The sequence below is a fragment of the Equus caballus genome, chromosome 2, assembly GCF_041296265.1.
Source record: "Equus caballus isolate H_3958 breed thoroughbred chromosome 2, TB-T2T, whole genome shotgun sequence".
In the NCBI taxonomy this organism is placed as follows: Eukaryota; Metazoa; Chordata; class Mammalia; order Perissodactyla; family Equidae; genus Equus; species Equus caballus.
Window position 1 is genome coordinate 4,870,297 of NC_091685.1, and position 15,934 is coordinate 4,886,230.

At 55.8% G+C, this 15,934-nt stretch overlaps 1 protein-coding gene across 7 annotated transcripts in view; it reads right to left on the minus strand.

Annotated features, from left to right (window-relative positions):
* Positions 1-1,065: 1,065 nt before the first annotated feature.
* The window catches only part of MROH7 (maestro heat like repeat family member 7), a 47,910-nt gene continuing 33,041 nt past the window's right edge, over positions 1,066-15,934 (minus strand). For 6 of the 7 annotated variants that reach the window (XM_023629281.2, XM_070247797.1, XM_005607025.4 and 3 more), the window contains exons 16-24: positions 15,006-15,143; positions 13,161-13,275; positions 9,094-9,234; positions 8,245-8,424; positions 7,537-7,692; positions 7,137-7,259; positions 4,075-4,177; positions 1,924-1,986; positions 1,066-1,390 (exon numbers count right to left, since the gene is read on the minus strand). In XM_023629281.2, coding sequence (XP_023485049.1) covers positions 1,146-1,390; positions 1,924-1,986; positions 4,075-4,177; positions 7,137-7,259; positions 7,537-7,692; positions 8,245-8,424; positions 9,094-9,234; positions 13,161-13,275; positions 15,006-15,143 — 1,264 coding nt within the window. In that variant the 3' untranslated portion in view covers positions 1,066-1,145. Of the gene's footprint in view, positions 1,391-1,923; positions 1,987-4,074; positions 4,178-7,136; positions 7,260-7,536; positions 7,693-7,914; positions 8,011-8,244; positions 8,425-9,093; positions 9,235-13,160; positions 13,276-15,005; positions 15,144-15,934 lie in introns of those variants that run through there. The other variant, XM_023629290.2, reaches the window with a different exon arrangement.

Below are 15,934 nucleotides of genomic sequence, written 5' to 3' on the forward strand. Positions count from 1 at the left end.
CACCATGTCTTCCCGCTGCTCTCTGGATGAGGTTCCCCCTTAACACAGCCTCCAAGGCCATAGAGACCTGGCCCTGGCCCGCCACTCCCCGCCGGCCCCCGCCCTCACCGCTAGGCTCCCTTGCACTTATGTATCTGCCATTGGGCCTTGGTCCCATGTGCTCCGCTCTGCAGACACGCCCACCACGTGGTCATCTCTCCAAAGCCCCTGGAGGGGGTCTCGTCCCTGGGAAGCCTTCCCTGACACCCCACCTTCACCTCCTCTGGACTTCACAGCCCCCATGCTTCCCCTGCATCGCCGCGCTGACCTGCTGGGCTCTTGGTGTCTACATGTCTCTGACACTTCCATCTGACCAAAGGTTCTCAACCTAGCACTTTTCACACTTTGGGATGGGTAATTCTTCACCGTGGGGGCTGTCCTGGGCATTGAAGAATGTTTAGAAGCATTTCTGGCTTCTACCCACTAGATGCCAATAGCATCTCCTTCCCCAAGTTGTAACAACAAAAAACGTCTCCAGACATTGCCAGATATTCCCTCAAGGTCGAAAGCAGCCCCGGTTGAGAGCCACTGCGTCAGACCATGAGCTGCCCAGGGCCTGGGGCTGGGTCTCGTTCCTGTCTGTGTCTCCGGCACCCAGAGCAGGCCTGGCCCTGGTCAGGTGCTATATAAATGTTGCCCGAATCAGTGGCGGCCAATCTGGGCGAGGACTCGAGGGTGGGATTCAGACCAGGGTTCTGGGATGTGCACGATGTCATGGGGCAGAGGAGTCTCTTCTTTTCCTCCCCCAAAGCCCACCCAAATCATCATCTCCTTTGTTCTTGACTCTCCCTGTCGGGGAGGGGAAACTGAGACATCCAGCAGACTTACTGTGTGACCTTGAGCAAGCTACTTCACCTCTCTGAGCCTCAGCTTCCCCACTCATAACATGTGGACAAACAGCCTATATGAGTCTGTAAATGCTGACTGAGTCAACAGTGAAGGCCGTGCTCATCTCACAGGTTTGTCACACAGAGCAATGGCTGCTCCAGACCCCAGGGCATCTCCCACAAAGAAACACTCAGCAGGAAGAGGTAAGCCACATGGCATTTACAGTGAGCATGGCTGGGACCGTGGCCACCCTGAGGAGGGCTGGGGGCTTGGGGACATCACTGCTTCAAGGATATCTTCCAGGAGCCCAGTGCCTGCATGATCCAGGAGCGCCGCTGGTGGGAAGTGGGCAGGTTCTCACAGCTAGGGCTCCAGCGGTGGGTGGTGGCCGGGTCACACACCCACGTGTCCCCGTGCGGCAGTGGCCAGGAGTTCCTCCAGCAGCTGGCCAGGATCTGGGCCTGGGCCTGGGCCGCATAGATGCAAACTGATGCTTCTGGATCGTGTCTCAGGTTTTCCAGAGCTGGGTTATGGGGAGGGAAGAGGCCACTTATTAAGACCAGGTCCCCACATGTGTCCCACATCCCCTCCTTTCTTCTCACTTCCATGCCTTGGCTTAGGCACCCTCTGATCATCATCCTCTCATCTCAACTTCCTCCCAGCTCTTCAAATTGTTCACATCTTTCAAAACCTGCCTCCTCCAGGAAGCCTTCTTGGACTGCCCCAGCCTACCTTCAGGTTCCCATCAGCTTCCCCAGTTACAAAATTAACCTGCTCGCTTAAGAGTCTGAACTACTTGCCCTGCACTCAGTGGTTTTTGGTCTTATTTTCTGAGCCTGTTTCCTGGATTGTGAGCTCCCCAAGGTGGGGCTGTGTGTTCTGTGTTGGTAACCCGACGGTACCTAACGTGTACTCGCCTGGATGAAGACTAGCACAGCTGGGCTGAGCTGGAGTCCCTTGCCCTGGCCCACATCCCTCCCCTTTCCTATTACCCCCTGCGAGCTTCCTCATCCACTGACTGGCTCTGAAACCTCACCAACGCGGGCCATGACTTACTGGCTTTAACTTCGTTCAGACGATCTTCCGTCATTAAGCTCTCCATGCAGGGGACCAGCGACCCTTGGGCATAATCCAAGAGGTGAGTGCCTCCACCTCCTGACTCCGACCCCACCCGTATCCCACCCTGGTACCAGACCTCCTCAGGGAAGCTCTCCCCACCCCCCTCCAGCCCCACAGATAAGGCCCTGGGATAGATTCCACAGGAGTAGTCCTGGAGAGGTGGCAGGTCCAGCAGGCAGGGATGGCACCAGGACAGGCAGGATCTGGGCTGCAGCCCACTCTGACAGTGTGGCCCTATGTGGTCCCTCGCCCAGGCTGGCCCTTAACGTCCTCATCTGAGCTCTGGGAAGGTGTGTGTCTGCTGCCCCTTTTGCAGGGAGTCTGAGCAGCAATAACATGAAGGACACTGAGCGCTTTAGGATCTTCCAGGCAAGCAGTTGGCAGGGCCCCTGGAGGGCTGAGACCCAGGTGCTCAACCACATTGCTCAGCCCTCCCTCCCAGCCGGAGTGCCTGGCTCCCCAAGTACCTGCAGATGCTTGATTAGGCCCAACCTCCCAAAGGCCCTTCCCACACTTCTGTGCCTGGCTCGTTCCCTGTTTATCCCTGAGTTTTCAGCCTAACATGGTCGCTGCTCCAGGAACTCCTTCCTACTCTACCCCCAAGCTGGGTGAGGCGCCTCTCTGGGTTCCCAGAGCATCTGTGAGTTTCTCTCTATCTGTATATTCTGTGTTGTATTTCACTTGTGATTCTGCATCTCTCCCACCAGACCAGGGGTCTCTTTAACTTAGATCTGCTGGGAGCAAGGGAGTGGCAGGGGCAATCTCTGAGGATCTTTAAGTCACATTGCACAACTGCATGTGTGTGTGCATTTTTCTAGAGAAAATGTTCATAACTTTCTTCAGGGACTCACAAAAGATCCATAACCCAGAAGCGGTTAGGAATCAGTGCACTGCGCTGGGGCGTCTGCAGGCAGACGAGGGTGCTGCTTGGCTTCGTGTCCCCAGCACAGGCCTGGCACATAGAGGACTCCCAGGGTGATAAACACCAGTGTTTTTAGGAGTGGTTAATTTGAAGCAAGATTTAGAGAAATGAGCATCTAGAAAATGATGGCACTCCGTGTGAGGAGCCACCTCTGAGCAGGCCCCACATTCTGGGGGTGCCCCCAGGCCTGGGCATTGCTCCTCTGTCCTGGAACTGAGCACATTAGCAGCTACTCCCTACTTCCTGCAGCATCATCCTGAAGCTTTGTTTCTCTGCTCTGAGCACAGCGGCTGACAGAGAGGAGGACCAACCCATGTTTGCTACACAAACCAGTGAAGGGCACACGGGGGGCTGGAGGAGTGAGAAACTGCCAATGAATCAGGAAAAGGTGCCAAAGGATACACTGCTCTATGAGCTGGGGGCCGGGCGCCCTCCTCTCCAGTCCTCTTGGCAGCAGGGTGCCTGGGCCTTGGTAAAGAGTGTGGTGGTTTGGGGAGAGGAGGGAAGTAGCTGGGAGGAGACACCCAGCATGCTGACAGATGGGCCCTGTGAGTGGGGGTGGGGGCATCCTGGGGGAGGGGAACGTGCTACTTGTTTTCTCCCTAGAAAGGTGGAGGTTGGGATTGTGGGAAATAAGGAAGGTGATTGACATTGACTGAGCGTCTTGACAGGCCAGGCATCACCTCTTAAAAAATATTCTCATGCAGTCTGTGAAGCCGTTGATCCCCATCTTACAGATGAGGAAGCTGTGGCTCAGTGGGAGGAAATCACTCAGTTGGGGTCACACAGGAAGGGGGTCATGTCACTGAGATTGCGCTTTGCCACTCGGCCCCTCCTGCCGCAGTCAGTGGCAGGCTCCTGCTAGGCCTGGACCCATGCCATAGATCTGGGGGCGCGGGGCAGCACTTCTGCTGCATACAGTGGCCAAGGTTGTGCCCTGCACAAGGACTCTGGGCTAAATCCAGCCTGTGGCCCACTTCCCAAGCTATGATCTTAGAGGAGGGAAGACTTTCTGATCTGTACCATGGCCATCTGCTGGCCAAGCCTTCACCCAGGGGGAGGCATCCACCCAGTGCTGGAAGGGCCGGCAGCTTCCTTCCAAGGGGAGGAAACACTCTGGAGAGCAGGCAGCCCTGGCACAGGGCCTGCTGTGCGAGGCAGGTTACCTATGAACATGATGGAGGACTTCCGCAGGGAGGCCCGGGGGCTCCTGGCATACTCCAGGCTCTGGCTGAGGAACATGAAGGCGCTGTCTCGGTGGGTACTCACCTGGGACAGACAGAAACCCTGGGAGTGCTGTGCCCTCAAAGGGACTAGCCTCCCCTCCCGAGTCCTGGCCCCTTGCCTCTGAAACATCTCTGCTCCCCAACCGAGCCTCTGCCCCAGCTCCCCAGAGGCCAGCCTCATCTTCTCTTAGCTGATTACAGCAATAGCTTCAGTGGGCTTTCTGCCTTCGGTGTCTCCTCTTCCAAACCACCCCCTACTGCAGCTAGAGGGAAAGTTCTAAATCCCAGCCAGAGGGGAGAGTGGACATAGCATGAGGAGGACATGATGGATAAGAAGACAGGTTGGACCAGGGTGAAGGATTCAAGTTACAGACCAGTGGCAATAAACTGGAGAGTTAGGAGGGTCTTAAAAACCCCTAAAAGCCAGACAGTAATAGAGCTTAGTTGTACATTAGAAAATAGGAAGCCAGCATTCATTCTTGATATGGCAATGACAAAGCAATGTTTTGGGCAAAATAGTCTGACTGTGGTGTTCAGGATGAGTTTGATCAAGTAGAAATCAGAGGGCCGCCATCCCACTAAAAGGCTATTAAAGGAGATGAGGAAAAATCTGATCTGATCACTCCCCTCTCGACCACCCCTGCAAGTCAGGGAGTCAACTCCTGGGCCTGGCACACAAAGCCTTCATGTTCATGTCCCTTCTCAGCCTCAGCTCCCACCACTGCCCCCACCTGCCACGCACACTATGCTCCAGATTCAGGATGCAGCCCAGCTCTCCCCAGATCTGTGCCTGGTACAAGCGATTGCTCCTGACTGGAGTGCCCCTCCCTCTCTTCCTCACCTGATGAATTCCCTCTCATCCTTTGAGGCTGAGCTCCTCCTCCCTGAAGATTTCCACAACCCTCAGGCAGAGCTGCTCCCACCACCCTTGATGTTTCTGCAACACGTTGCACAGCCTTTGTCATGGCACATGTGACGTTGTGCTGTAATTATTTATACCCATCTCCCCCATTGGATCCAGAGCTCCCCCAAGAGAAGGGGCCCTCTCGCTCAGCTCAGAGTCCTCAGCACCCTAGACAGAGCTTGGCGTGGCAAAGGTGCCCAGAAATTGTTGGGTGATTAACAGAATGAATGAATGAAGAGGTCACCAACCCCTTCTTAAAGCTAAGGCTACCAGTTGACCTTCATACAAGCAATGCTGTTGACACCTGGAGAGCAAAGAAGAATCCAGAGGGGTCTAATGCAGAGGTCACAAGCCTGCAGCCCACGAGCCACAAGTTGCCAGCAGAACAGTGGCCAGCAAGTGTTTTAAACAAGCTAAATTGGTTGCTAAGTAACGTCTTATAAATATCTGAGTTTCTAGCTTCTCCTGTGAAACCAGACGACCTGGCAAGAGGGGCCTGCACGGTGAGCTGGAGCACTCCACTCGTGCTTTCAAGAGGGCCTGAGCCCTCCAGGTTGCCAGGGGCCCCACCACTTCCGTGCCACTCATGATCATCGTCTGCCCAGACACCGGTCACTGTAGGTGTCTGCTGGCCAAACACTTCCTCCAGGCCTCTTTTTCCATCTGTTAAATGATGGTAATGATAAGACCCTGGATTGCAGAGGTTTGAGCATTATTGATAGTGGCAGTGTCAAGACCTTCTCTCAATCCTAGCAACAATCTGTTACTTGGTATGTTTTGGTTAGCCTGATGTGGGGGATGCTGGCATGCCCCTTCAGATATAAAGGATTTATTCCCCCAGCTGTGCAGATTGCCTCAGCTGGAGAGGACTGCTGGCCCAAGGCTACGCCCCTTTCCAGGGTGCCTGGCATCCAGTGACCGGTGGACACGGGTGTAAAGAGCTGAGCCCTGGCCCTGGAGTTGGCACTCTCACCGTAGTCTTGGCTGAGACCTCCCCTGAAGCTGCGTTGCAGCTCGACTTGTTCCCCTGCCACTCATGCCCCCTTCCCTCCCCCGATAGGAGTTGATCCCAAGGGCGCTCCCTCATAAACGTCCTGCGTGATAATCTCTGACCCAGAGTCTGGAACCAGGCCCATGACAAGAGGGAGGGCAGATGGGACGAGAGGACAAACTTCCCAAATGCCATGCAGGGGGCCTGGGCTGTCCTGCTGCGCAGTGTGTCACCATGTGTCTGTGGCTCACTCCTACGTCAGGATGTTCCCAGGGGTTACCTAGAAAGGGGGTGCTGTGGCTAAATAAGTTTGGGAAACCAGGAATTAGACAACCATGTCTCCTTTCCTCAGCACAGAACATCTCAGCGCCTTCAACACGCTGGTGGCATGGCACACCTCCAGGAGGAAGACGGCGACACAGTATTTCCCAAACCTGTTTGTCTTGGAACTCCCTTGCTCCCCTGTGGGGCAGATCTCATAGCACTGGTGTCGCAGAGAATATACACGGGGAATGACTGCTGTGGAAAAGGGAGCCAAAGATGGCCTTCGAGCAGGAAGATCATACAGACACACTTGTGTTTTAACAAGACCACTCTGGTGCCCTGAGTGGGGAATGGATTGGAAGGGACGAGATTAAAGACTGGGAAACCCACTGGATGGCTGGACCCGTGGCCCAGTTGAGAGACATCCATGACCTGATGGGCAATGACAGTGGGGATGGGAAGGGAAAAACATATTCAGAGTTATTTAGGATATTTAAGGTTGATCAAGTGTGGACAGTGAGGGAAATACAGTGTCTAGGATGATTCTAGGTTTCAGCTTTGGGGATCTAGATGAACAGAGCAGAGTTGACACAGGGAGGCTGTCAGTTCAGAAGAGAAATGAAGTGCCTGTGGTCAGCCATGGCAGATGCCCAGTAAGCCAATGGAGAGGGAACCCTAGATGGGGAGAAGTCAGAGACGGAGATGGATATTCAGAAGTGACCACCTGTAGGTGGGAGTGGAGTCACCAGTCAGGATGCTGTGTGAAAAGAAGGAAGACAAGGGAAAGGAGTGCCCACCCCCAACGTGCTCATAAGGAGCCACTGTTGTCTGGGAAGCACTCACAAGGTACTTGCAAATTTTGGCCACCGTCTGCTGCTGGCTGTCCCAGGGCTTCTGGTTATAAGCTCTTTTTGGCAATTCCCAAGCCATGAAGCAAGAACAGCGGAACAGGGTCTTCACACATTTCTGGGGACAACAGCAGGAGAACACTAGAGCTGAGGAATTCCAGGACAGCCGGACGTATTCCAGAAAGAAACTGAGTGAAACTGGGTTTTGGAAAATCAATTCCTAGGTGAAATGTACAAGGGAAGTTGGCTGTTTGGAGAGGAGTCCTGACATGGGTGCCCTGGGGAAACGGCCGTGGCTGGACGTAAATGACTGCCGACTACGGATGTTACTGATTCTGATTTGGTTTCCACAAAGGGAGGTGCACCCACAGAGCTCGGAACCCGCGTGCACTCACCTGGGCCACCTTGGTGTTGCCCTCTTGCATGGTCAGCAGCAGGGGCACCAAGGTGCTGATCAGCTGCTCCTCCAAGGCCGGGGTGCGAGGCGACCGCAGCTTCTGGACCATCTTGCCGTACAGGCTGATGCAGGAGGAGCGCACCTCCTCTCGCGACTGGGGCAGAACCCGGAGGCTCAGGTGTGCTCCCTCCTCCAGGAGGTACCTGGGCCTCTGTGCCCCACCTGGAAGCACCACAGCCTCCCTTCCACTCATTCTGAGGAGCCCTCCAGGCACAAGAGGCACCCAGTGAAGCTGCTCTGGGGCCAGTGCCCCCCTCACTGGAACCTAGATCCTAGCTCTGCCCACTCTTCCCAGCCAGGACCCCCACTAACTTACCATCAAGTGGAAAAATGCCCGCTCTGCTGGGACCAATCAAAAAACTGTGCCCCCTCTAGGTGGACCAATGGAAAGGAAGTCACCTTCCCTGGGAGCCTTGATTACAGAAGAAGAGCCCCTCTGTGAGAACCAGTTAGAAAAAGAACTTTCTCTGGGGGAACCAACTACAGAAAGACCAGCTGGAATGAGGTGCCCCTCCTCTGGGCTGACCGGGCCCTGCCCAGGTCCCAGAGGGGTGTGAGAGCTACTGCAGCCCCCAGGGTAGTACGGAACCTCCCTGCATGTGCAACCCCCCAATCCGTCCCACCCCCACCCTGCGGGCGTCCTTACATCACTGAAGTGTGGCAGCAGGACCTGCAGCATCTCCACATAGACCGAGCTGTCCATCAGCTTCCGGTCCTGCGCCTTGAAGATGGTCTTGAGGTTGTGGACTGCCTCCACCACCAGCAGCCCCTCCATGCTCTTCAGGCCCTTCACCATGGCGGGCAGGAGGGCCTGCACCTTGGCAGCCTGTCGGGCAGGAACACTGGGATGGGGACTCCTACCTGGGCTAACAGGCGGGAGACCCAGCCTCTGATTCACTGAGATGAACGAGGAGAAGCAAGTCCCACTGCCAGGCCTTTGCTGTGCCATGCCACCTGCCTGCAGTGCCCTCGCTCAAGCCCTTGCTGTCCCGGGAGCCCTCGCTGACTCCTCCTGGCCCGATACCCGAGCCTCTGTTGTGAACTCCCTTCCTCCCACTGGGTGGATGATACCCTGCATTGTTAGCTAGTTTTCTGAGTCCACATCCTGTCCCTGCGTCCTGGCCACATCATGAGCTGCAACAGTGCCTGGCAGAGAAAAACAAAGCACTTCTTACAGTGCTAATGAGGCACCAACAACCTGGCCTCAGTTTTCTAATCTGTAAAATAGGAGTAATTCCTGCCATCCCCAACTCCTCGTACATACACTGCCTTTAGGCTCATTGTGAAAAATCTGCATTAGAAACTATCTCAAAAAGAATGAAGTATATAGGGAATTATTAAAGGATATTCATTTTACAGATGGGGCAACTGAGGCAGGGGCAGAAATGAGCTCCGATTCTAGCCACTAGGATCTGAAAGTCGGTGATGGCCAAGCTCCATCCTTCCACCAGCCGGGGGTGGCGCTGAGCCGGGCTCTCTTCCGCCCTGCACTCACCTTCTCAGACCTGCGGGCCAGGATGACCAGGCCTCGGATGGACAGCACCTTCATGATGGGGTCCTGGTGGCTCAGGCCTTCTGCCATCCGCCCCAGAGAGTACTCCTCAGGGATCCGTCGTACCTGCTCCATCTGGAGGAGCTGAAGAAGGAATGGGGATTACTCGCTGGGCCCAGGGGCGGGGCAGCCCCCCGTGTCTCCGCGCCCTGGAAGTGCCCGAGGATGACCAGCGATGAGTGTGGGGCATGAACGACTGCTGTCTGGTCAGTGCTATCCAACGCGAGCTACATGCATACATTTAAATTTTCTAGCAGCCACATTGAAAAAGTAAAAAGAAATAGGTGAAATTAATAATACATCTTATTTAACCCAATATATCCAAAATATTATCATTTCAACATGTAATCAATATAAAAATTATTGATATATTTTATACTCTTTAAAAAAAAAATTTTGTACCAAATCTGAAACCTGGTGTGAATTTTATGCTTATGACACATTTCGATTCAGACTGCTGCATTTCAAGGGCTGAACAGGCCCTGGGCGGCTCATGGCTATCGTGCTGGACAGCATGGGTCTAGTCAGTCCGCGCCCCTGGCTCCTTAGCTCCACCTGGCCTCAGTGCTGGGACCCTGAGCCCTGTCCTCTCTGCCCTGCTGCCCACTCTCCTTGGCGAGCACCCGCTCTCAGGATCTTACCTGCTTCCTTACGCAAATGACTCCCAAGCCTCCGTCTCCAGTCCCAGCCCTGTCCAGAGTTCCCTGGACACCTCCACCCGACATCCATCAGCACCTCATGGCAAAGCCGAATGTGCCACTCTCTAGCTCAGAACCCCTGGGGCCCCCACTGCCTGTCGCCATTGGCCCTGCTTGCTTGCCTCTGGGCCTCATTCACACCATGCCCACCCTCCAGCCCACTATCTTACCACCAGCCTGCTTCTCCCCAAGCTGCCTCACCTAGGCTGACTGCCCCCTTCTCTGGGCCCCTGGGAGCCCTGAACATGGAAACCTTCGTGCCCCCATCTGCTTTTGCATGTCCCACAGGGGGCTTCCTTGAGGACACAAACAGCCATTCCTCCTTGGGTCCCTGTCAGCGAACACAAGCTCTGGTGCGGAGTATGTGCTTAGGGAACGCTTGTTGCACAAATCATGAAATTTGGTTCCTTTTCTCCTTAGAATTGCCCTTCCTCCTGTGTCCCCCATTGCAGGGTGAGCACCACCAGCCCCCCTTGTCCCCGCCCCAAACCTGGCATCAGCCCCATCTCCCTCCTCTCCCTCCCTGCCCTCCCCACCGGCTGCAGCCACCCCGCCTTCCATTCTGGCCTAGTCGTCCTCGTAAACGTTTCTCCCATCTGTTCCCTTGCCTTCATCCACTATGGCTTTCGAGACCATGCGTCTGTATGATGAGACGAGAGAGCTAGGGAGATGGGGCAGGATGGGAGTGGGGGCCAGGAAAGGCTCCCTCCACCCACCCAGGTGACGGAAACTCAGCCTGCTGTGCACCAGGTTCTGAACAGGGCACCAGAGACACAGAAAGGAGTAATGATAATGGTAATAGCAACACAACTGACTCGCAGAGAGCACTTCCTCTGTGCCAGGCATGGTCCTAAGTGCTTCACGTGAACTCAATTAATCCTCCTCAAAACCCTAGGAGGCGGGCATTTCACAGGTAGGCTCAGTGACTCGCCCAAGGTCACGCAGCTCCCTTGAGGAGTTCACCGCCATTGGGAGAAGCAAGCACACACACAGACCATCACAGCAGAGGGGACTGGGGAGCCGGCGGGGTGGGGGTCATCTGAGGCTATGTCAAAGCATCCCTATGAATGTGGTGGCCTGGCTCTGGCCAGGAGCAGGCCACCTCCTCTGAGGAGTGCGAGAATGACTGGACCTGGTAAGGACCCTGGCCCCAGGGAGGGAGGGCCACTGCTCAGGCTCCAGGGCAATGTTGCGGAAGGTTAAGCCTAGAGTCCCTGGCCTTGTGGTGGACGTGGGAGCACCCCTGAGGTCTGGCACCGTCCACCGTCCACCCCTCCCCCAGAATCCGTGTGGCAGCCACTGACAGACTGAGAGGGCAGCGCCTGTCCCTCGAGGCTGACGAGGAAAGAGGAGCCAGGCAGGCAGAGCTGGTCTGAATCCCTCTGGACTCCCGGAGCTCTGTGACCTTGAAAAATGCCCTTTCCTCACCGAAACGCGAGCATCTCGAGCCTCACAGGCCCTCTGTGCAGCTGCGCCGTGCAAACAGCGTGCAACGTGAACGAGGTCAGCGCAGCACTGGGCACATAGCGGACCCTTGAGAAGTGGCACCTTCCCTTCCCTCCCCAGAGCTGGCGGAACCCGGGACACTGACCCTGACCCAGGCTTGTCCTCCTGAAGGGGACACATTCTGCTGGTGCCTGGAGAGCCAGGCCAAGTGTTCCTCCAGGTGCTTGCTCATCCGCTCAGCCCCCCTCCTGGACCTCTCAGGGCTGGGTGTGAGGATGCCACACAAACATGACGTGGCTCCCGCTCCCTGACTCACAGTCCAGCTGGAATCATAGAAAAGACACAAGAAGTGCCTGGGACGCCGTGCTGCCTCCTGTCCTTCTGGCCAACCTTACTCACCTGCCAAGGCCCAGCTCAAATGGCACCTCCTCCAGGAAGCCTTCCTTAACCTTCCACTATCCAAGCAGACAGTGAGCCTCCTGCCTCTGAGCCCCACTGTACAGCCCCGGGTGCTAGCCCGGACCCCATGCATGACAGCCGGCGGGCCACAGGAGGCAGGCAAGGGTGGTGGTGAAGAGGGCATGTTTTACAAGTCCATTGACAGATGAATGGAGAAACAAAATTGGTATATACGCACCAAAGAAGGTGATTCAGCCTTCAAAGAATGAAATTCTGACCCTGCTACAAGATGGGTGAAACTTGAGGTCATTGTGCTAAGTGAAATAAGCCAGACACCAAAGAGCAAACATGGTACGGTTCCACTCATCCAAGGCGCCCAGAACAGGTAGATCCGTGGAGACAGAAAGCAGGGTGGTGGGGCCAGGGCCTGGGGGGGGGGGGGGGGGGGGGAGTCGCTGTTAAGTGGATGCAGAGTTTCACTTTGGGAAGGAAGATGAAAAAGTTCTAAAGATGCATGGTGGCAATGGCTGCACAACGATGTCAATGTACTTGACGCCACTGAACGGCACGCTTAAAAATTAAAACGGTAACTTTTATGTTATATATATTATGCCACGATTTTTAAAAAAACTTAAAAAAGAGAGAGAGAAGGGGTTTCAGAGCCCAGATATCTGGGTTTGAATCCTGAATCTGCTGCTTACGAGCTGCGTGGCCTTGGGAAAGTTACCCAGATATGTGCCTCAGTTTCCACCTCTAAAATAGGGGACGGAGTAGCGTCTCTGCCGTAGGATCATTGTGAGGGAGGAAGGAATCAATGTGCCTGAAGCTCTCAGTACACGCCCGGAAAACAGTGATGGTAGCTATTGTCATTGGTGAGTCTCCTCGTCTGGGTCTGACCCCACCAACTTTCTCCTGGCTCATCTCTCCCCAGCACTGCCCACCCCCAAGTAACCCCCACTCCCCACTCCCTCAGCTTAGATGTCACTTCCTCCAGGAAGCCCTCCCTGATCCCCCTGCTCAAGTATTCTCCCACCACAGCCTGGACTGCCCCCATCATAGCACGAGTCACCCTATGGCACCCCACGTTATAATTGGGATATCCTCTGTCTCCCCTGCCACACCAAGAATCCCTTGAAGGCAGGGGGGAGTCAAATTCATATTTGTGTCTCCAATCTCGTATCTCCATTCCAGTGCCTGGCACACAGTGGTGCCCAGCAAAGGTTGATGGTTGCCTGGGGCACTGGGGGTATCTGGGAGGAGCAGAACAGGGTGCAGAGGTGGAGAGAGGAGGAGAGAAGGAGGGAGGGAGACCCACGAAGTCTTCATATTCAAGAGGAATCATGCTCAGGAAAGACTGTAAACCATTAAGTGCTGTTTGCACAGGACAGACGACCAGTAATGTGAACTGAGGCCACGCTCAGGGAAGGCTGGCGAGGAGCACCCACCCCCGCCCAGCCCCATCGGTACCTCCACGAAGAAGGCGGTGGCGGTGATCTTGTGCTTCTCGTCGCCTCGCTCCAGGAGCGGGATGAGCAGGTAGAGGATGCGACACAGCTCCTGGCAGGAGTAGTGCACCATGGCCCTGGGGGGAGGGGCAGGCCCCTTAGGCTCTCCAGCCCTGGGGGCACCTGCTGGGTGGGGGTCTGGCCGTGACACTCCAAACTCCAGGCAATCCAGGGTCACCTGGGTTCCTGCGTTCCCAGGATTTCCCACCTGGACAGGATCTCAGAGGACATCTAGTTTAACTGCTTCGTTTTATAGAAGGGGAAACCGAGGCCCAGAGTAGGAAAGCAACTTGTCCGAAAGCACAGAGCAAATCAGTGAGTGAGACAGGCTTAAGACCCCTGACCACACAGGACCACTTCGGGAGGAAGCGCCAGGGGCCAGGCAGCCACCGCCACTTTCACGTCGTTAGTGCATTTGATACCCCCATCGCCCTTCGAGGCAGACTGCCGTTATTATCCCATTTCATAGATGAGGAAACAGAGGCTCAGACCATGAACTGCCCGAGGTCACAGAGCTGGACCCCTGTCCCAGGGCTCCCCACCCCAGCTGCCTCATTCTTTCCACGAAGCCAGTGGTCCTCAGAGTGTTGGCCCTGGGCCAGCAGCATCAGCATCACCTGGGAACTTGCTAGAAATGCACATTCTTGGGCCCCATCCAGATGGACTGAACCAGAAACTCTGTTGGCGGACCCAGCAGCGTTTGAACAAGCCCCGTGGATAATTCTGATGCTCTCTCAAGGCTGAGGACCACCGCACTGCATTCCATCAATCAGTGAATCCAGGGAAGTGTGGCAGCCATGCAGAGTCTGGAATAAGGCAGCCTGGTTCAAATTCTGGTTCGACCACTAGCTGTGTGACTTTGGGCAAGTCACTTAACTTCTCTGGGCCTCAGTTCCTCATGAGTAACACTGGAATAACCATAGTGCCACCTCACAGGTCATGGTGAGGATTACATGGAATAATCCACATACATACAGCGCTCTGCACAGTGCCCAGAGCGTAGTAAGTGCTCCATAAATGTTGTATCCTGAGGGCCCTGGGAGAGCCCCGTCCTGGGCACGCTGGTGCAGGGCTAAGAGCAGGCTGTGCCCACAGGAGTCACATCACCAGAGTCAGGGCGCCCCTCCCAACCCCGTGGGAGGCCGTGTGTGGCTGCGGGGAAGAGGCCTGGTCTGGGTCAGCAGGTCGTTTCCCAGCTTTGCCACTTCCTGGCCGTGTGGCCTTCACAGCTGTCCCTCTCTGGACCTTGGCATCCTCCTCTGCAAAATGTGCCTGAGTGATCCCTGTTCCACGTCACCATGACCATAGTGGAAGCTGGCCCGTGTGGAGTCTGCCACGTGCCAGGGGCTGTTCAAAGTACTTCATTTCACTCTCACCCCAAACCTCCGAGGTGGGTCCTATCATCATTTCCATACTATTGAAAGGAAAACTAAGACACAGAGAGGGGAGGTAACTTGCCCCGGCTCACACAGCTGGGAAGTAGCAAGCTGGAATTCCCCAAAGCCACCCTCTTAACTACTCAGCTATCCCACCATCTCTGTATTCGTGTGGGAACTAAAGTCACAGTGCGGGGAGACAGGCGCTCTGCAATCGTCAGGTGCTGGTGTAGCCACAGCTGGCCTCCGCAGAGCGGTGCCATCTCTCACAGTGGGACTGTCCACCTGCCGAGGTCGACAATACTCCCCCGGGTGTAGAGGAAGAGATGGACTGAGTGAAGGCCCTTGCCCAGAGAGATGCAGACCCCAGCTGTCTGCGGATGCCGAGGTCTCTCCCCGCTCTCTGGCCTGCCGGGCGGTCCCCGCCTCACCTTGCCAGCAGGGACACTCCGCGGTGGTGGTTCTCTGCCTGCACCATGAGCTCCCAGCCGCCCTGGTCCTCCAGGAAGGTGGCCTCGTACGAGCAGCCCATCTTCAGCAGCAGGGTTTTCACCACTTTGACCACCCAGCTGCCAAGACAAGGGGGCTAAGACCTCATGTCACACACAGGGCCTCCCTCCCGCGGGGCCTCTCCCACCGTGGGCTCCCATGTGGCCAGACGAGCTTGTCTCCGCCATGTTTATTGTTAGATAGTCAGGGTCAGTGGATCCACAAAAGGTGGCTCTAAAAATAATGACTAGCTTTGAGAACGACAGCGCCAACAGAAGCCACGCTCCCCTCCCTCGGGGACAGGGCTCTCCCCGCCTCGCTCCCGAGCCTCCCTTCCCGGAGTGCGGGCCGGAGGGGCCTCCAGTCCCGGTCCTGTCACACTCTGGCCCTCAGCTTCCCCACAGCTGGGCAGTGCCCTGCGGGACCGTCCTCTCTGCTCACTGGGACAGTCTCCTGTCCAGGCCCGAGTCCTCCACCCCCTCGGACACTGAAGGGGTGACTCCAGACCTGGAGGCACAGCAGAAGCCCCCGGGGACGTAGACCACCTGTGGACTGACCGCTGGGCCTCAGGCCTTTGTGCTTCTGCAGCTCCCAGTGAGCCAAGAAGCCCTGCCGTGAGGGAGCAGGCGGGCACGGCCGTGTGTGCACATCCCACTGTGCACCTGGCCCAGCCTAGGTCCTCACAGACGTGACAAACTCACACACACAAACCTTCATTAAAGTAGACCCGACAACGTGTGGAATGAAGTTGACAGTTAAACAAAGCTTTCCAGAAAGCTAGACGCTCACTTTAAGAGATTATGACACACCTGACCCCTCACCCCTTTCATAAGCAAGGCATCCAAGCTGCCCCGCAGTCCCATTAGTTTAC